General features: G+C 58.3%; 1 protein-coding gene across 6 annotated transcripts in view; it reads right to left on the reverse strand.

Annotated features, from left to right (window-relative positions):
• Nucleotides 1-1,532: 1,532 nt before the first annotated feature.
• LOC116961351 (Grid2 interacting protein) overlaps nt 1,533-20,108 on the reverse strand; it is a 37,433-nt gene continuing 18,857 nt past the window's right edge. For 3 of the 6 annotated variants that reach the window (XM_042798410.1, XM_042798411.1, XM_042798408.1), the window contains 16 exons: nt 19,813-19,996; nt 17,165-17,319; nt 15,113-15,214; nt 14,534-14,631; nt 13,896-14,013; nt 13,437-13,762; nt 12,843-13,256; nt 11,015-11,102; nt 9,827-9,904; nt 8,894-9,090; nt 8,245-8,400; nt 6,806-6,892; nt 6,155-6,284; nt 4,689-4,807; nt 4,052-4,216; nt 1,533-3,678 (listed from right to left, as the gene is read on the reverse strand). In XM_042798410.1, coding sequence (XP_042654344.1) covers nt 3,607-3,678; nt 4,052-4,216; nt 4,689-4,807; nt 6,155-6,284; nt 6,806-6,892; nt 8,245-8,400; nt 8,894-9,090; nt 9,827-9,904; nt 11,015-11,102; nt 12,843-13,256; nt 13,437-13,762; nt 13,896-14,013; nt 14,534-14,631; nt 15,113-15,214; nt 17,165-17,319; nt 19,813-19,996 — 2,489 coding nt within the window. In that variant the 3' untranslated portion in view covers nt 1,533-3,606. Of the gene's footprint in view, nt 3,679-4,051; nt 4,217-4,688; nt 4,808-6,154; nt 6,285-6,805; nt 6,893-8,244; nt 8,401-8,893; nt 9,091-9,826; nt 9,917-11,014; nt 11,103-12,842; nt 13,257-13,436; nt 13,763-13,895; nt 14,014-14,533; nt 14,632-15,112; nt 15,215-17,164; nt 17,320-19,812; nt 19,997-20,108 lie in introns of all 6 variants that reach the window. The other 3 variants (XM_042798409.1, XM_042798406.1, XM_042798407.1) reach the window with 1 other exon arrangement.

Here is a 20,108-nt window from a genome sequence, read left to right on the forward strand (position 1 = left end):
TTTCACACTTGGCTCGCATTTCTGATGAACGTAAAGCTCTTGGAATCTTGTGATTGGAGATGCTTGCATTTGATCTGCTAGATTTGAGGAAACCCAGATTTTCCTAAATTGTGTTAGAACAAGGTGGATCCTCAGGGTTTCAAGTTCAGCATCCAGGTGCCTTGTGCTACCTCCCAGCCTATGCCACTTTTTCCCGACTTCCAGCCCTTCCAGGCTGAAGCCGAGATCTCTGTTTATCTCTTTGGCATCTTTCATGGCACCTGGAAAATAATTACAGATTGTGGCCCTTCAAGCCATTATCAAGATACTTAGAGGGAGGGTTCATACGTGGCTCCACTTTGGCTTGGAGATGCCAGCCTGGTACTATTTTACCCCAGCCAGTCCACCAACCGAAGCTGCAATCATGTCCTCACCATGACTTTACTAAAGCTGCTCATTTCCTCTTTGAGGTCTTTCTTTTTTTTTTTTTTTTTTCCCCCCCATTTCTTGCAGAGGAGAGTGAAAATCCTTAAGTAATCTGAGGTTGGGAATGTAACCTGGGATTTTGAGGGTCACTGTTCCCTGTGTGTGTCAGAGGATGGACGTGGCACCCCGTGGAGCAGGAGCCTCGCCACGGCTGCGTTCCGGCCCTGACCCCGGGGCCGCTGCCTGAGTTATTATTTCCTTTTCAGAGACTGGCTTTCCCGTAAAGATGATCCCATGGTCGAGGCTGATTCAGGAATGCTGTTAAGGCTGGGCTGTGCGGGGCTAAGAGGAGAGCATCCAGCCAGTGCGCCGATTCCGGGGGAAAATTACCGAATGTTTGCCGGTCCAAAGAAGGAGCGAAACAAGAAGCTGGTGCGGTGGAAGGTGCCGACTGCCGCCGGTACCGCACGGGAGCGCGGGGACAGCTCGAGATCCCCGGGGCGCGACCGGCCAGGAGGGGTAAAGAAACGCGGGGAGGGGGTCGAGCACTTCAAACGCACGTGCCCAGCCCGGGGCTTCCACCCAGCAGGTTTTTGTTAACTCTGTGCAGAGCCGTTTTACAGTTGCCGGTGCCGTGGCCTCCAGGGAGGACCCAGTGATTGAGCTGCTGTAAACAAGCTAAACTACAACCAGGAAATCTGATACGGAGCCGGTCCCTATCTATCTGCTGTTAGTGTAAAGGGAGATAAATTGCTCCGAGGACATAAACTCAACCTCAGCCAAGAATTCCTTTTCAGAGGGAAACAATTCACTGGCTCACAGGCTCACTGAATGTTTTCTTCTGAAGGCTGCAGGAAAAAATCCGTACTATTTTAAGAATTTGCTGCTCGTGTTCATCGCGCTAGCCTGCATGCTGGCACGCAAGCAGGTCTTTTCACAACCGTGCGGTTATTTATCTCATACCAGCCCAAACCCAGCCAGGTCAGATCCTGCATCTGTCTCCTGTAGGTGTAAGGGGCCAATATTAAGAAGCGCAGTCACAGAAGTGCCAGATGCAGAATTTCTCACACCTTCACCCGCAGCTGTTGTACAAAGCGGTTTTTGACAGAACACAGCGGTACACGCAGTCGGGAGGCAGAAGGCAGTAGCTTTATTTTAGGAATAGCACATAGGCATTGGGTGGAGACTGAAATGTGAATATACATAGTCCCATTATCAAATAATATAACCATATGTCAGAAGTTCTGGTTCTTTGAAAATATTCACATAAAAATACCAAAGGGGTTGGAGTTCTAGCTATTTTGGAAAGTTACAACATGTAGCAAAATCTATGTACAGCATTTTGACATTTGTAATGACAGTTTCAAGAGCACCTCCAGCGGTTTAAATATTGAATATGTTTTTAGGGGAAAAAAAAAAAAAAAAAAAAATCAACTGAATGCAGTGTGCAACATCCAAAATGGAAAGAGGAGCTGAGTGAGCATTGCCCTGTCGCCGAGGCAGAGGCAGCCGGGGCTGGAGCACAACGCTAGAAACTACCTGGCACTTAAAGCTGTATAAACTGAGAACGCTTGTGAAAACATACTTCACTTCCTACAGCAGGGTTTAAAAAAAGTACCGAACCACCAAAGGCTTGATGGTCATAAGGTCTCCCGTAAGTAATGCACGAGTTGGTGGCTCTGTGCGTGGGCAGAGGCTGCGGTCGGAGCTCTGGCTGGGGCAGTGGCCGGGAGGAAGGTTACCTGCGCTACGGCTCGCTGGAGCGCTGCCACGGGGCAGGAGGCCGGAGCGTGTCGGGTTTGAAAGGCAACGGGATGCTTTTTTGCACAGCCTAACGCCTCACGCTAGCCACGCTGCCGCAAAAGCTCTCGGGGCACGGTGGCCGGGGGGGGGGGGGGGGGGGGGCCACGCGCTGAGCACGGGATGCTGCCAGCCCTTCGGCCCCAGGGGACGGCTCCTCGGAGGGGATTCAGTCATCTAAATAGCAATCAGGTGTTGCTGGAAGACGGACGTGGAGGCTTCCAGAGCTCCCTGGGTATATTCAGCGTGAGCGACTGGTCATGCAGTAAAGGGACTGCCAAGACTCCAGCCCTGGGAGTCAATAAAGGAGGGCAGGGGATGTATTTCTCGCCGGTCTGTGCTGTGCCTTGGGGCTGCAGAGGACCCCCACTCATTTTTAGGCTACCAGGGGTCCTGTACTTTCCAGGGAGGCACTAAAATGCTCAGGGATTTCTGTCTCCTGGTAAGTTCAAATAAGCCTAGCGCTGATGATGTTAAAGGCTTGGAAAGACTTCAAGACCCGTCAGTCTCTGCCACACCTGAGCAAAGCTGACGGCCAGGGAGGACTCTGGGCTTCCCTTCCTCTCCAGCTCAGCTGGGTAAAACCAGACTGGAGCCCTATTTGGGACCACACGGACGTGCCAGAAGGGTTCTGCAAGGTCGTGTTGCTTCCCATTGCCACTGGCCAGCAAGGGGGGATTAAAGCCTCCAGGCCACGGCCGGCCATCTCCCCCCAGCTGTGACGGCCCATCCAGGTGGAGCTCCAGCCCCTCCGTGCGCTGCTCAAGGGCAGAAGGGCCTGGGGATGGGGTGGAGAGGAGCTCAGCAGCATTGCTTCTCGCGGTCCCAGGGGAGCAGGCGCTGGTGGCATCCCTCTTCCTCGTCCCCCCCCTCTCTGCTCCCGTCCCCACCGGAGCTGCTCTGGCTCCCCAGGGAGCTGTGGCTGGGCTCTGTCCCCAGCCCCAAGGCTGGCAGGGATGAGCAGCGCCTGCCCGGGAAAGCTCTGCCCTGGGAGGGCAGACTCCTTGCACAGCCGTGCTCGGGCACCGGCCGTGGGGACGTGGGGAAGGTCTCCAGCCACTGCTGGGGCCGGTTATACGTGTTCTGGAAATGTGGGAAAGCGGGGTTTTAGCCAGATGCATCTGAAATCCTTGACTCGGTAATATGCTGGGAAGGGAGGATGCTAAGAAAGCTGTTGTCAAGACCAGCGCGGCGTTCGCCTTCACGTCCCTGTGCCTCACCCTCGCATCCACCCACTGTCACCCGTGGTGCCTTTTCAGTGTCCAGACTGCCCCGACCCCTCGGTCCGCCGTTCTGCTTGGTGGTGGCAGGTGACAGCAGCGTATTTACAACCAAACTCAACAGGAGCAAATTGCACTTTGTTGGCAATAAGTTGTTGCACCTCGCGTTGCTGCAGGCCCGTCACCAGGCAAGGGGGGAGGTCATCCTGGGGCTGCGCTGGCTCTCGCCGACCTGCACGTCGCTGAGTGCCCGCTGCAGGGAGAGAGCAAAGGGCAGGAGCTGAGGATCAGGCCCGGGCAGCTGGTGTGGCCAGGGAGATGTTTCAGTGGTACTGGCCACTACAGACTAAATTGGGGTGCTCCGACCCAGCCTGCGTTAGCCAAGAACGCCAGACCGTGACAACATCTGCTTTACCCTCCGTGGGGCTGGTGTTTGGACCATCAACCCTCACCTCAGCCTCCGGCACCGGCCAGCCAACTTGTTAGAGAAATTGCACTTTATGGACGCTCAGGGACACGTGCTCGCAAAAGGCCCGTCCCGTTCCCACAGCTCACAGGCAAGCAAACGCTTCGCTGATGCTTATCAGGAAACCCCTTGCTGGCTGGCTTTGAAGAGTGCCACTTACCTCAAACTTGCTCATGAATTCTGCAAAAATGCCGAAGAAAGCTTCAGAAGTTGTCATTTTCGAGTCTTCCCCGAAGAAGGACAACACCTTGCTGAATTCTTCCATGGCCTTGTGCTGCAGATCGTCCAGGGATCGCATGGCGGGCTGGGCGCTCTCCAGGAAGGACTGAGAGAAACGGCTTAAGGAAAAAGAGCTGCACCATGGGTCTGGTACAGATTAGAATCACTTCTGCTTATCAAACGGCTGGGTTTCATCTCAGGTCTAAGAAAGGACCCGCTGCAAATGCAGATGCTGCGGCCGCGTGTGAAAGGAACCCGCTGGCACGCTCAGCTGGCCCTACCAGCACTTCTCTGGAAGGAAAGAGGACTCGGAAATCTTTCTGGTCTTGTGGCACTGGGTTTCTGCCACGCAGAGACATGTGAACCAGTGCTCACCGCAAAAGTAGTTTCCCACCCTGGCTAAGAGTGAGTGGAGGGTGGGTATTTCCACCGCGCTCTCACTGAGTGCTGAGGAGGTGCTTTAATACCAGCTGGACACAGCTCTGCTGCTGACCAAGGAGGCGTGTAAGGGCAACGAACCGGTTTCACTCGCGGGCAGTCAGTCACACGGATGCTCTGCCCCTTCTGCAGAAGGATACAGTCATCACAATTGCAAACCTGTCCTCTGCGGTAGCTGGCATGTTGTGACAGGCCACCTGTATGTCGCTGACAGTGGTGTGCAGGTCCTTCAGGTCGGCCGTCAGCGCCCTCTGGTTCACTGCGGGAGGAGAGAGGAGTCAGCGCTGCTGGGAGACGTGGGGCTGGCTTGCTTCCCGCGGCAAAGCGAGGGCGGCGAGCGTGGGCCGGCGGTCGGGGTGGCTCAGGCTGCCTGTCCGCGCGGCTCTGCACGACCTGACCGCCTGGCCCGGGCTGTGCTGGGCAACCAGACCTTCCCGGTGGCCTCCGGCAGGTCGCTGGCCGCTCGGGCCAAGAGGAGCCTCGAAAGGAGCCCAGAACATGCCCAGCGCGAGGAGCGTGCAGGGGACTCGGCGGCGAGGGGGGTACCCAGGTGCTTGGGAGGGGGATGAGGGTGACATCCCGGGTGCCCTCCGCGGCGTCTCCCCACAGCAGCGGCGTTCAGGAGCGCAGGTGAGCAGTTCAGAGCCCTGGGCTGCCTTGGGCGCTCACGCCTCGGCTCTTCTGCAGGCGCGGGAGCGGGAGGCACCGCAGCAGGGAGGGAGGGGTTGGGCCACGGGCTGCGGCTGCATCGCTCCCTGGCCGGTCCCAGAGAGAAGGTGGGCAGCCCCGGAGAGCACACGGCCTGAACTCGGGTGTAAAGAGGCAGGAATTTGGGCAGCAGGGAGCCTTCGGTGACACAAGTGTCATTTGACGGTTAGGCCAGATGCAAAACCCAGCTGGGAAAGCTACGGGTTCACACCTTCATCAAGTGGAAATTTACAGCTCCAGGTCCGAACCTTCTCCTTTATTTATCCACTGTAGCACTAATTCCCAAGGGAATTACTCACAAACAACAGGCGACGGCGTGCAAGGGGAACGCAGCCCCTGCTCGGCACGCAGCCAGCCTGTCGTGACCCCACCGACACCCCATTTGGATGGATGATAACCCCATTTTTTCACCGCGGCCAGCGAAGCCGTACGATCCTCAGTCAGCATGACCCACCCGCGGCTGGACTGTGAACTCCTAACACAGCGGGTGCTGTACGCTCCGTACCACACGCGATTGCAGGCAGCAATCTTGCTGGCATCCCCACCGGGGTGGAGCAGAGCAGCTCCTGGCACTCCCCTCTCCTGTGCCTTGTTTGCACTGACAAGACACCTCTGAACTTGGGAATTGCTTTTTGAAGTCAGGAGGAGGGTTCGGGTCAGGGACGGAGCCTTGCCTAGGCACTCCCATGTGCAGCAGCGCGGGATGGATGGCGCCTCCCTTACCCCTAAGCTCATCCCTTCCTAACCCCGTCCTCTCGCTCAGGACCACTCCTCACTTGTTTCTGCTGCCATCCTGCTCGTGCCAACACTGCGCAGCTCGTGACCGATTCCAGACCCGTACAAAACCAAGAGGCAGTGCAGGGAGATAGGAAGCTTGCAGATACTTTTGTTCCTTTACCTTTGGCAGCGAGCGGCACTGTAGGAAGATCCTTGGCAAAGCCCAGGAGCTCTGGGAAATGTTGGCTGAGTGATTTGGCAAGAATGTGCAGGAAGGTGGATTTCCCATCGACGGTCTTGGTTGTGTTCAGCTGCGGCAAAGCAAAACAAGTCAGGAGGTTCCTCTGCAGAGGGTTTTGCCAAGCACCCATATACACAGGGGCTCCTCTGTTCTGCTCAGCTCACCCTGCGTTCACATGCATGGCAATTCCCAGCCACGCTATGTGGATTAATGTTTAAATAGGACATTTAATGTTTACACAGCACGTTACACCCAGATTAATGGTATGAAGATGCTAAGCAATGCCTCCCTCCCACAGGCCAGGGCTGTCACGCCGTCCCCCGCCCCTCAGGAGTCCCAAGTGACCCACATGGGGTAAAACCCTTTGTTTTCTCCCACCCCACATCTGGAAGGCCTGGGTCTCGGGTCCCAGCACGCTGAAGCACCAAACCGCTGTCAGGGTCTCTCTGAAGTCACCCTGCTCATCGATCCCTGCCCTCCCACCAGCCGCCCGCCCTGGGAGCCGCTGCACCCGGGCGCCTTGGACGAGGACAGGCACGAAGCGCCGGGCACTCGGAGCTCCTGCACGGGAACAAGCACGCTTCGCCTCACCTCGGTGAGAAAGTTGATTTTAAAGCCTGTTGTTTTGCTGGTCTTGGGCTGCCCGTTGTTCAGGTAGTTTCCCATCGCCAGCACAAACTGCAAAGAGAAGCCTCAGTGGATGGCTGGCCAGTGACCTCCAGCACTTACATCGTCCCATCTCCTTTTGGGTCACAGAGACCGACGAACGACGGGGGAGGAGCAGAGGTAAAGAGCCTCCCTCTGTCTACAGGATGGTGGGAAAGCACCCTTCTTTGTGCCAGGTCACTTCTGCTAACGTACACATGCTCATAGAGCGCCATTAATAAAACCTTAGTTCATTCAGGGGGTTCATTAGGTGGATGAATGCGTGTTAAAGGCAGGATTTCTGCTGGTTCTGTACGCCCTGTTCATCCTGTCGCCCCCACGCCACAGCACGCTGGGTGTCCCAAAGCCTTTTGGAGCTGTTATCTGCAGATCTTTAAGGGGATCATTTAAAGGGAATAGTGACCCAGCAGAGCCAGCTTTCCGCTCCAGACTGCTCCGATTCCTTGTGCTGCAGCTTTGCAGCGCTGGAGGCACAGCAGGACCCCAGGCTGGGCTCACCCAAGTCCTGTCGTCCCTCCTGGGGCCTGGAGAGCAGCGGGGAGCTCAGGGCTGCCTGCACGTCAGCCTGGGACTCTCTGAATTTCTGTTCACCGCTCATGAATGTGCAACCAGCCGTTGCCCCCCAAGGACTTAATGAGGTGTTGGGGGGTTACTGGCAAGGAGCCACTGAGGAGGTTCATCTCTCCTCTGGAAATGCCTTTTGTCACATCGTGTCCTCATTTATCCCAACCGCTTTTTTTAAAAGCAAACCTGAATGAATTAACATGAATTTGGGGCAGCTCATCTCAGTAGGGTCAAGGAGCATCTGCAGTGGGGTTCCTTCTCTCCTATAGCTGCAGTGACCCCCTGCCAGGCACAGCCCATCCCCGGGACCCCAAAAGCACCTTCTCAGAGGGACGGGAGCGTGCGGGACCCCTGCCTGCACCGCAGCAGGGCTGGCACAAGCCCACGGCCGTGCACGGGGACCAGCCTGCAGTGCTGCCCGCCGACACGCACGCAGTGACAGCCTGGACAACCCCCCCACCCTCCAGCTCCATCACAGCTTAAGGAAAACCTCGGTGGGCTCTGCCATCACCAGGCAGGTTTGTGGCTCCTGCAGCCCTGCTGCGGGTGGGTTCAAGGCCGTCATCTGCCCCCTGGCACCCTCCCCACGCCAGGAACCCCATAAACCCACATCAACGGGAGCTGCCAGGGGATGGAGCCTGCCCAAGCGGGACCCAGAGGGGCCCAGGGCACAGCCGTGGGGCTGGAGCTGCCTGAGAGCTGCCTGGCTGCCTGCACACTGCCTGCACGCTGCCCACGGGTGCTCCCGTGGACACTGGGGGCCCGCGGCGGCTGTCACCCGGAGGAAGGGCTGTTCTGACCTCCAAGATCTTAGCCAGCTTCTTGCTGCTCTTCAGCTCGAGAGAGGCCTTGCAGATGCACTCGTAGCTGGCTTTGATCTCCTCGGTTTTCTCCTGCAGAGTGGTCTTAAAATGCAGGCTGCGCAGCCGGATCTTGTATTCCGGTACCGACAACATCTGAGAGCAAAAGAGGGAGAAAATCACGACTCCCACCGTTAGCCATAATCCCTCCTGCACGGTGTTTTTCCCCGGCCATGAAAGCAGGATGCGCATGTCGGCGCAGGCGAGGCCGCGGAGCTGGCAGAGACGCTGGCTTGCTGCCTCAGGACAGGACAGGACAGTTTCGTGCCAATAGCTACAAAGGGACTTTATCAACAGAAAGTAAGCCAGAGGTGGGCAAAGTCACTCTGATCGCGGAGTAAACATTCTGCTAATGTTCGGCTGTAAAACAGCCGCTGCGGGAGCTGCCAGGCACCTCAGGCATCAGCCCGAGCATGGCTTGCCAGCAGTCCTTTGTGACCAGTGCCACCAGCTCTTCCCATCCCGCCAGCACGGGTGAGCTTCCCCTCTGCTGTGTGTTTTCCTCCCCTCCAGCTCGCAGCGGGGCATCCCGGGGAGGCTGCACGTGCCTCCCTCCTCGCTGCCAGAGCACGTCCCTGCCCGCCGGTACCTGCAGCACAAACTGGTCGGGCTCGCTCAGTTTGCCAGGGTTCTCCTTGTAGCTCTGGAAGCGCTGGACTTCCTCCCCGTCCGGGGCGTAGAGCAGGAGCTGCTTGATGTGGGAAGGCTCCAGGCGGTCGGTCTCCATCGTCATGAGGATCTGGCGGAGCTCGATGTGCGAGAGCTTGAGGTGGGCTATCAGGATGGCTGGGGGGGAAGGGAGGTGTGTCACTTGGGAGGGGAAGGGGACCCGACCCCGGGGTCCGGCTGTGCTGGGACAGCCTGGCAGGACGGGGCCAGGAGGTGAAGCTCGATCTCTCCACGGTGTGAGAGTGACGGGGAATCCTCCACGTGCCCACACTGGCACAGGGTCGAGCCCTGGGGAGAGGAAGGGGCTTTCCACTCCCTGAGACCCAGGGGGACCCGAGGAGTCACCCTGGTCCTGCAGACCCCCCCGGGGCATCGCATCACATCCACGTACGTCGCCCACACCTCAGGCTGGGCTGCACGGGGAACCAGCCCCAGCGCCCCCTCCTCTCCCACGTCCCCCACAGCCAGGAGCCCCAGGGGCTCGCAGGGTCCCACCGAGCCCTCCCACCCTCCATCCTACCCAAAGCACAACCTGGAGAAGCGGCACCGACCCTTCCCCAGAGCCCCCCCAGAGCCTCGCCGCCCCCCAGGGCCGTGCACGCTCTGCCCCTCTCCCTCCCCAGGCCAATGAGTCACATCCCATCTCCATCTTTTCTTGGAAAACCGCCTTCTCCCCCTGCCCGGCGCCGAGCCCAGCCTGGAGGAACAGCCCAGACAAACGGAGCTGTGCTGGGATTGTGCTCATGGGATTGTGCTCATGTAGCCCCTTTCCTTTTACCTTTCCAGTCCTCTACATCCCCGGCCCCATCTCTGGGCCCGTTTTGGGGGTACATTCACCGTGATGTTTACTTACATGTGTTGTAGGCCTTTTTGTGGGACAAAATTTCAACCACGTCTTTCTTTTTAAAGTTTTCAGGCATGAGAGTTGGCTCTGGAAGAGAAACTGAAAGATTTAATCATGGGTAAGGACAGGCTCAGCCGGCTCCAGCAGGAAGAAAACTGTCCTGAAAACAGTGAAACCATGAATGAAAGAGAGGAGAACTGATGCTTTGCACACAGCAATGGCTTCGGGAATCCTTGAATTCTGCGATTCAAAGATCTCCTCAATGGAGGACTCAGCTGGAGCTGAAAAAGGTAAAACAAGAGGTGAAACACACAGAAAATCCCAGACTGCCCAGAAACATCCCCAAAAAGCCCCTGAGAAGGGATCCCATTTCATCCCACTTCCACTGCCTCCTGTATCTGCTCGGCCCCTGCTGCCATCGTGCATCGTGTCCCTTCCAGGAGAGCTCACACATGCCCCTGGCGTTTTACTTTTCCCCGTGCGAGTGAAGCAGCCGCGCTGCCCCACGTCTCCCTTCGGGCAGGTGCCGGGGGGGGGCAGGGGCAGGCCGCTGGCACCCCGCACCCCAAATGCCTCCGCTGCTCGTCACCCCCCAGCCCGGACCCGCTCTCTGGGTTTGCAGCATCCAGAAACCCCAGTGGGGGGGGGGGGGTCTGCAGGAGACCCCGATTCAAGAACGAGGGGGGAGGCCGCACTGGCAGGTAGCTGCGGACCCCGTACGTAGGTGTTGGGGGGAGCTAAGTTCTTATGTAGGTAAAAAGCAAAGCGTTGCTTGTAACGGTCTCTATGGACAGAGAAATGTTTTCACGGCTTTTCCAGGGCTGAGTTCTCAAAGCGACAGAGCTGCAATCCTAATTTGCAGCCGTTCCACGCGGCGATGGCCGGGCGGGCGCTGCGAGAGCCGGGAGGCAGCACGGAGCGCAACGGGGAGCGAAACCCAGCGGCTGAGTTTCACTGCCCCGGTCGACTGAAATGCGGAGAGAACACAGATAACGGCAGCGAGGAAAATTAAGGGAGACAGCGAGATAATCTCCACCTTAATGATCTGCTGCGACGCCAGCCACAAAATCCTGAGTATGAATGAATTCTGTGCCGCGGGTGATGCCAGGGCCGGGTGTTGCCTTGCTGCCCACCAAGCCCCAGTTCCTCCCAGTCTCCAGCCAGTACCAGGACCTGCTCTGGGGCTCAGGTACTTACTCGTAGGCTTCTGCGTCCCGAAGTGCAGCTCCAGGTCGAGGTATTTGACCATATCGCTCAGCTTGTCGTAGTCAGAGTCTTCCCCGAGCTGCAAGAGGAGGAGGAATCAGGAGCCGGGCCAGCCCAGGGGCCAGCCCGGCACTGCCCGCCTGCGCTGGGCCACCTTCCCTCCTCCCCACGCTCAGCTCTGCATCCCTAGAAGAAACCAGGACAGGCTGATGGCACCATCCTGTAACTGGAGACTCAGCCCTCCTAAACCCTACACAGAAACCAGAGCCTGGTGAGCCGTTCACCTCCCTGGAGGCAGTTTCTACACAAGTCACTAAGCCCATCTGGTGGGACCTGTTCTCACGTCAGAAGGGAGGAAGAAACCTGGGGCTTCACCCCAGCGCTGCCCCGTGGATTGATTTAGCTCTGTCACAGCTGGAATCCTCCAGAGCACTACTGCTCTTCACTCACTACTTGGGCACGTTGCTTTGCTGAAGGAAAAAAGTGGGACTTCCAGAAACTTTGGGAATTTTTTGCATACAAAACAAATCTCTGGGAAGCAGCATCTTGCTCTCCAGAGTGCTGGGGAGAGGGACCTGCAGGATGTCAAGCGCTTGCTACGAGGTGGGTGCCTGTGGGACTGGAAGATCATCCCACAGCTCCCCTCTAGCTGCTCAGGGCATGAAGAATATGGCACATCTGTACACATTCATCACCACGAGAGACACAGGGGCTGCAAGTTAAAGCTCCGGGGAGGCCAGCTTCTCCCCACAGGGACTCCAAGTCACCTCCAGAGTTCTGCATCTCTTCAAGCCTATGATGCCAAAGGATTAACACATCTAGTCTCCCTCCTCACCTCTGCTTTCCCCCTCCCGTGTCCTCCCCTGCCTCGGTGCTCTCCCCATCATTCTGCTTTCAACCATCCTCACCGTTTCCCACTGATAAAAACCTCCTACAGCTGCAGAACACATTTGAAGGCAGCTCCTGACTACGTCAGCCCTCAGGGAGCAGGAAAGCAAGGGCTCCCCAGGACACTGCAATCAAAACCAGCATTTCAGATGCTTTCCAGAGCCTCTTCTCATCCCAGCAGTTTTGGTCCAAACAATTAAAAGCATGAAAAGAAATATGAGACTTTCTGTAACATGGCATCTTCAGAGTTCATAGAATCATAGAATGATTTGGGTTGGAAGGGACTTTAAAGCCCCCCCAGTGGCACGGGCAGGGCCCCCTTCCCCCAGCCCAGGGGGCTCCCAGCCCCGTCCAACCTGGCCTTGAACCCTTCCAGGGAGGGGGCACCCACAGCTGCTCTGGGCACCCTGGGCCAGCGCCTCGCCCCCCGCACAGGGAAGGATTTCTGCCTTAAATCTCACCTAAATCTGCCCTCTGGCAGTGTAAAACCATCACCCCTCGTCCCATCCCCACCCCCTGATCCAGAGTCCTTCCCCCCCTTCCCTGCCCCCCCTTTAAGCCCTGGGAGGCCGCTCGAAGGGCTCCCCGGAGCCTTCTCTTCTCCAGGCTGAACCCCCCCAACTCTCTCAGCCCGGCCCCCCAGGGGAGCTGCTCCAGCCCCCCCAGCATCTCCGTGGCCTCCTCTGGCCCCGCTCGAGCAGCTCCGTGTCCTTCTGCTGGTGGGGGCCCCCCGAGCTGGCCCCAGCTCATTCCCTTGGCCAGGGTATTGAATGGAAGAGGTTAGGACATGATGCTCCGGGGAGGGGAGAGCCCCTGCACCGCTCTGGGCAGCACCCATGGGTGCTCCCGCTGACCTGCGCACACTCGGCACAGGCAACCGCTCCCCGGCTCGCGGTTTGGACCCCCGCCCCCCCCCGCCCCCGGGCCGTACCTGCCCCCAGATGGTCCCTTCCGAGTTCTCCACTTGCTCCCACCGCAGCCTCTTGACGCTCATGTGGTTGGACTCGCTCCTGCGGTGCAGCAGCCCCCGGTGCAGGGGGGGTGCGCAGGGCACCGGGGGGGGCGGCGGCGGGGGCGGCGGGGGCGGGATGGGGTGCAAGTGGCTGACGAGGGATTTGGGGGCGGGCGACGTGCTGGCCTTCGCGGCCTCCGCCTTGGTGGGGACGGTCTGGGGGTCGTGGAACGGCAGGGGGGGCGGCGGCGGCGGGGGGCTGAGCGGCGGCGGGGGGATGTGGTCCGAGAGCGTGGAGTAGGTGAGGGAGCTGCCCTCGTCGCTGCTGCTGATGTACTCGCTGCTGCTGACGTCGTTGGTGACGTAGCTGCCCTGGTCATCGTGGAAACTCATCTGGGCGAGGGAGAGAGGAGAGGCTGGAGGTGGTACCTCATCCCCCACCCACCCAGCCCCCGGGGGGGTCCAGCCGTGCAGCCCTCGTCCTGCCCCAGGTCGTGTCCCCAGAGGCCCTGCGCCCACGGACGGCTCCGTGGCCAAAGAACGTGCACCGAGCCACCCCTGTGCCACACTCACCTCCTCGTAGTCATTCTCAGGGGTGAGGAAATCATCCACGATGGTGACCCGGTGTCCCAGCTGCTCACTGAGGGCATCCAGGAATCGGTCGGTGTCGCGACTGCGCGGGGGCCTGGAGAAGGTGAAGAGCTTCTTCCGTCGCGACAGAGGGCTGAGCGGGTAGTCCCGGTGCTTGGGGGACGGGGCTGGGCTGCTGTCAAGGCTGACGTAGGGGTTGGACTCGGTGCTGCTCGGGGAGGCCACGCTGCTGTGCAGGCGGTAGTAGCACTGCTGGGGGGCCAGAGGGTCGCTCGGCCACGAGATCGCCATCCCCGACTTGCGAGCACCTGCGGGACAGAGCGCTGCCGGGGGGGTCCTCTCCTCCACCTGCCCGACCAGCACCATCCATCGATGCCTGAGACCCCCCCCACACCCCCCCCCAAAACTGCCCCTGTCCCACCGTGGGGAGCCGGACGCTACCTGCGGCGTGGGCCAGCTCTGGGGCGGGAGGTGACGCTCTGTGCAGGGCAGGGTTGCCCATCTTCCCAGCAAAGCTGCCGATCAGGCGGTTTTCTAATTCTGCGTAGACAGCCGACATCTGGGGGAAAAAAAAAAAAAAAAAAAAAGGACAAAGAGCTGCTGTCGATGCCCGAATCGAGACGAGGTTTATAGAGCCCCCAGAGACCTGGGGACAGGACAGCCACCGCGGACCCTCCAGCCCCCCAGTCTCTTACTCTTTCAAAGGGTGCTTCACCCCAACCCAAGGCTTCACCCCAACCCAAGGCTGCTCTGCCTTTTCTGAAGCTCCCCAAGAGCCGCTCACTCACAAGGCTGCAGGAAGATGCTGACAGACACCAGCCTTATCAAAGCTCACTAATTGCCCAGGAGTCTCTGAGATGGGCTGGGAGGCGGGGATGTTGCCAGCCACCAGCAGGTATTTACGTGCAGACACATCCTTCCCACCCCCCCCCCCGTCCCTTTTTTTCTACTTTCCTGCATTAATGTGAAATGAGTCAGACTCGACCCTCCCTGTGAACGCAACAGTCCCACACACATCGGCAAAGCGCTTCCCAGACGTGTGTCCCCCCCACACACCCCCCCCCCCCATGAAGTCACACCATTTTGGGGTTGGGTGTCTCTGGGAGGGATGTGCCATCACCAGCCTGTCTCTCTCCAGGGATCAGGCGAACCGGGACCTCCACGGTGTCGCTCTGGCCTGCCGGGAAGGGAAGAGACAAACCAGTCAGGATCAGGATCCCTTCCTTCCGCCTGCGCCCCCTCCCTGGGACTCCAGACCTGACCCATCGAGGTCCCCCCCATCTCCCGCTGGGACGCGGAGCCGTCACCGAGCAGGGAAGCACCGGGAGCCCCCGGGGCTGGGGGTCCCCGGGGGTGGATGCAGGGCAGGCGGGGGGCTGCCGGCGAAACATCGGAGCAATGGGAGGGACTGGAAACAAGGTTCAGCCCAAGCCGCCTCATTGAATGGCTTATTTCAACAGTTTCTGGGAACATGGATTTCCAGTCAAAGCCTGTGTGCTGGCTCTGTGCTGACCTCCATCCTTCCCCACCATTCGTGCTTAGGAAAAGGTCGGGATTTTGGCTTGGGGAGGAGCAGAAGTACACTACGGCGCAACCGCCGGGACCCAGCTCCCTCCTCCCTGCAGCGGGAACCCCGGCACAGGCCCCCCATCGCCCACCTGCTGCCCCCCCATCTTCAGGGCGGGGGGTTCGAAGGCTTCCCCGGCACAAGGAGGCCCCTCGGACGGAGCTGCGGTAGCGATCCTCCGCTTCTGGCTCAGCTGCGGCAGAAAACCCCTCTCCGTGAGGCATGGCCGGACCCTGCAGCACCCCCCCCCCCCTGTTCCTCCTCGCCGCAACACAGGGCTCCCCCAGGCCCGTCGGACTCGCAGCTGCTCTTTGAGCCCTGCACTGGACCGTGACCCCATGCACAGCCTTGCTGGCACCGCGGTGGCCCGTGCCCACCCCCCGGAGCCGCTCACCCCATCGTCACGCTGTCCTCGGGGAGCGCAGCGGGTTGCAAACGCTCCTGCCAGCACAGGGCAGGGGGGTGGATGCCCGAAGACAGGAGATGCAATTGCTTTTTTTTTTCCAGCAGGATTGGCATCCACCAGCTCCGGGTGCACGTGAAACTCCAGCCCTGAGCTCGGCTGGTCCAGCAGGACCCAGTTAACTCCCCCCTGCCCTCAAGGGACAAGATGGGAGTAGAGGCCAGCACTGAAATCCTGCCTGGAAGAACCACGTTGTCTGCTGGATTGCTCTGTGCAGTTCAGTGTGACCGCTCCGAGAGGCTCAGACTTACGGCAGGATGAAGATACCGGAGCATCGGTCTCCGTGGTATCCAACAGCCCAATAAACACAAACACCAGAGATAGCGACCGAGTTTGGGAGAAGCCCCGAAGAAGGACTAACCCAAATTCAGAGATCTCTGGCCATCGCATGGACACACACGTCATGCACCAGAACAACGAGAACTGCGCTTGGTCAGAGATTGCCCCTTTCACTTGAGAAGCTGAAAGGAGCCCGGGACCAGCTTGCGAGCCGGGGACAACGGTCGGAAGCAGCCTGGGCCTGGGAGATTTACTCCTGTGTTTTCCTCCTCTGCCAGCGGCTGGGGATACCTGCTTTGTATTCTGGAAATACAGCTGCAAACTGTAAATATATCAGCTTCCCTCTGAGATCTTCTAAAATTCATAAACTAATTTTAGGGTCTACGTTATTGGGATTATATAACATGTTAGGGAGGTTTGGGCTGTGATTCTGCACACAGAAAAGCAGCAATGGTTGAGAGTGCAAATTAGGTGAGCAAATACCCAGCAGGTTTCCGTGCACAGCAGGGAGTATTTGCAGCAGGACTTTGAGCTGTTTCTCCCTGTGAGGGGAAAGGCTGCGCTAAAATAACTGTGTTCCTCCAAAAGTCTCTCTTCAAGCAACACCTCCTTTTATCTACGTTAAGTCTAAAATTAACACATCGACATCGGGTAAATAGCTTAGAACAGCAGAATTTGAAAGCACTTAGGAAGCCCAAATCCAAAGATTAAGATGTTTCACTCCAAGTTTGCCCTCGCTTTTCTGCTGGCTGACTGCAAAGCCCGGCATCCTCAGCAAACCGCAGCTGGTTTTTGTGTTGCCGCAGCCCCAGGTGACGGCGAGGGGAGAGGGGGCCGGGGAGCAGGAGAATCGCCCGGTGCCTTCCAAGTCTTTTGGGGAGAGCAGCACTGCCGGGCAGGCATGGTGCCGGGGGGCAGCCGTGCTCCCCACCTCCTCTAACCACGGGTGCTGGCACACATCTGACTGCTGGAGACAGCCCAAGGGTCGCCACCGTCCCTTTTTTTGTCTCTCTGATCCAAATGTTGCCCCTAAACCAGCTCTTTCCTTTTGGGACTTCCTAACCTCTAACGACCCAAGCAGCTTCCAAAAGCCTTTGCTCCCAGAGGCAACCTCTCGGGTGCCGTCTCTCCTTCTCCTCCTTCCAAAACTACACAGCTCCGTGGTGCAGAAAAGGTAACCCCCCCTGCCTGATCAACCGCCCCACGGGTAACAGGAGCTGGAAACTCCTCTGCGCTGCTCTGCATCCCACGCGGGCAGGGCAGAGCTGCAGCTGGTTCCCCAGGGGAGAGCTGGCTGCTCCCCCGCCCCCCCAGCCTGCCCCCAACGCAACGGCCCAAGGTCCCTGGGGACCCAGAGGGACCTGGCGTGTCCCTGCCGGAGCGCGGGGGCTTGCCTCTCACCTGCCAAGGACTTGTAACCAAGAAACCTGGCAATCTTTTGCTGGCAGTGCTCCTGCTCTTCATACGTCAGCAGCTGGTAGATAAACTGCCAAATGACTTGCTTGGCCGGTGTGTCCAGCACCGGGTACACATCCACAATGAGAGTGTCAATATTCCTGCAAAATGGGAAAGAGAGGGCCGGGCAGTGAGCGCATCCCTGCGGCACAGCCCCACCACGCCGTGTCCCAGCCTGCCTCCGCCCGGGGCCCGGCTGCTGGCTTTGCATCTGGGGCCTCGGCACAACTGGCTCATCTCAGAGCAGCGGTGCTGGGGTGCAGTCGAGGGGCCGAGCCCCCCCCCCGGGAAGTGGAGCTGGGCAGCTGGTGCTAACGGGGTGAGAAAACTCCCAGAAAACTGGCAGCACCTGCCAGCCAGGTATAAAACCTGGTATGTGAGTTAGCTGGGGAGTGTGGGGAGCAGGAGGAGCACCAGGAGGTGGAGAGAAACCCTGGAAAGACCTGAGTTTTAGGCAGCAGCAGGTAAGCAGGCTCGGGGAGGAATGTATCGGAGAGGGTGGTTGGGCTGGCAGCATCACTGGGCTGAAGGCTTGGGTTTGTGTTGGCCCTGAAGTGTGTAGGAATGGTGAAAGGGCTGAGCACCTGATTCCATGAGGAGGAGAAAGCAGCCTGGGGGAGGAAGGCTGTCCTGGGTCAGAGAGCTAAAGTCAGGCTGGTTTTTGTACTGCGACACTGAGGCAGATTTGATGGGTTAAAGCTCACTGTAATTATTGCATCCTTAATGTAGAAGTAACAGTAAGAACCTCTTATAAAGAGCTGGAAGGAGATTGCATATCTAGGAACAAATCTGTTGTCTTGATGTTAATCAAATGGACCTTTGCTGCCTTCCAAGGAGGAGAGAGCCAGCTAGAGCCTGTCACGAGTCACCTGCTAAGCTTCTTTCTAGTTTTAGGTTAATTTGCCTTCTCCGTGGAGCTGAACACAGCTCTAAGCTGACAGAAGCCCATTTCCCATTTTGGAAAGTTAAAGTATTGTGGAGGAGGTGCTGAGGCAAGAGGCTGCTCTGCCTTGGGAAGCCCCTGCTCCTCCCAGGTGCTGGCTGGGGCCGGGTGGATTATCATGTGCAAACTGGCTGGGGGGACCAAAGCCCAGCACAGGGGTGTCCTGACTCCATCTCCTGGGTTTGCTGCTGGGGAACACTGGTATCTGCACGCTGTGGGGGCAAGAAGACTTAATGCTTGGGTATTTCCCTCCTTGTTGGAGCAGTTAGAGGCCACAGCCGGTCATCAGGGACAAGCATGCAATTAGGTCATGAGGAATTATTGTTAAATGGAGCAGTGGCATCTATGTCGAGCTGTTCAGGGCAGCTATAGGCAAAATGAGATGGCTGGGGGAGAGGGTGGGCATGCTGGTGTCCCCACTGCACCTCGCTTCCCCCCAACCAGCAGCTCTGGGGTGGGCAGCAGCGATGGTCCTCGATGCAACACTGCTGGAAGACTGAGCAATGTGTGCTACCCTGCACCGGGAGGGGAATGTGGGGACTTGATTTGTGGTACTGGGGTTCCCATCCTTGTGCCACTGAGCAGGAGCAAATACCCAGCCAGGATGGAGTCTGCATTTCCCAGCTGCAGACCCCAGGGACTGGAGCTGCTCCCACCACTGCGGCTCCTCAGGCTGCAGTGCTGGCTGGGGAATCCTGTGGAAGCTGTGCGGTCTCAGGAGAGCACAAAGCAATGATTTCTGCTTTGCTGGGGCAATGTTAGGGATTGCTGGGCCTCCCCCAGCATCTGCAGGAACAGAGACAGCCTGGCCCTGCGGTGGGCAGGGGGATGCTGCGGGGTGCTGCAGCCCTCAGCCCGAGCTGTGGTGCACAGGGGCAGTGCCACGGCTTTGTACTCGGTAGCTTATGTTCTCCTGCCCTAAATACGGGAGGGATTTACTGCGTTTCCTTGTCAAACGGAGGATTCGGATCCTCTGATCTTTACACCAGCAGGCTGCTGCACCATTGCAGCAAGAGCCTGGCTGGTGCATCTGCAGCCCTTGGGGGTCCCAAGGAGCGGGTGGCCAGCCCAGCTTGGTCAGCTCTGCAGCTGTGGGAAGAGGCAGCAAGCATCTCCCAGCGCCTGGAGGGATGGCTTTTTCACCGTGGGGCAGAAAGGTTAAAGATCAAGGGCAGACAACAAGGTCACTGCTGAAAGTCTGGAGCCTGCCAGGGGATGGGTTTCAACCCTTGCAGCAGGGCAGGGAGGATGTGCTCTGCAGGATGAAGGCTCTGCAAGCCACAGTCACTGCAGCCAAGGCACTGAGAAGACAAGGATGAAACGTGGTGTGATTTACTGAAAGAGGCGGAACAGGATCTGTGGCTGTCGGGGACAGCCAGACAGCAAGAGAGCCTGCTCTGTGGAGGACCAAGGGCACCTTATGAGGGATTAAGGGGTGACTGAATTAACCTCAAAAGCTAAAAGCTCTGCCCTAGGGCAGGAAACCTGGTGAGAGATGGGATTGGGCTCTGCAGGCACCCAAGGAAATACCCAGCTGGGGAAACTGGAGGCCACGAGGTCTTCCTTCTGCTTGGAGACCAACTCCAACACGGGCATCACTACCAGGCTGGGTACTGGCGTTAGAGGAACGGAGCTGCTAACAAGTTGTTACCGATGTTGGAAGAAGCCTTCCAGCGCTTTGCAGGTGGTATAGCGCTCGGGAGGAGTCAGAAGGTGCTCCAGCTGCTGGGTGAAGGTCCGTCCTTGAATCCTGATGCTAGAGGGGAGTATCTCTGCGACCCACTGCAGGGAGGTGAGGGCAGAGGAGGTGCTCGGGGAGTCAGCAGAGTCAGAGTCTGCAAGGTGCAGGTAGAAAGAAGAAAGAAAATTCAACAGACAAAAGGTCTTAACCATGGGTTAAAAGGCTTGTCCTGAAACCAGGGGTCAGCCAGGGCAGCTGTACCCATG

Source organism: Tyto alba, unplaced genomic scaffold (genome assembly GCF_018691265.1).
Source record: "Tyto alba isolate M040663 unplaced genomic scaffold, T.alba_DEE_v4.0 Super-Scaffold_28, whole genome shotgun sequence".
NCBI classification, from domain to species: Eukaryota; Metazoa; Chordata; class Aves; order Strigiformes; family Tytonidae; genus Tyto; species Tyto alba.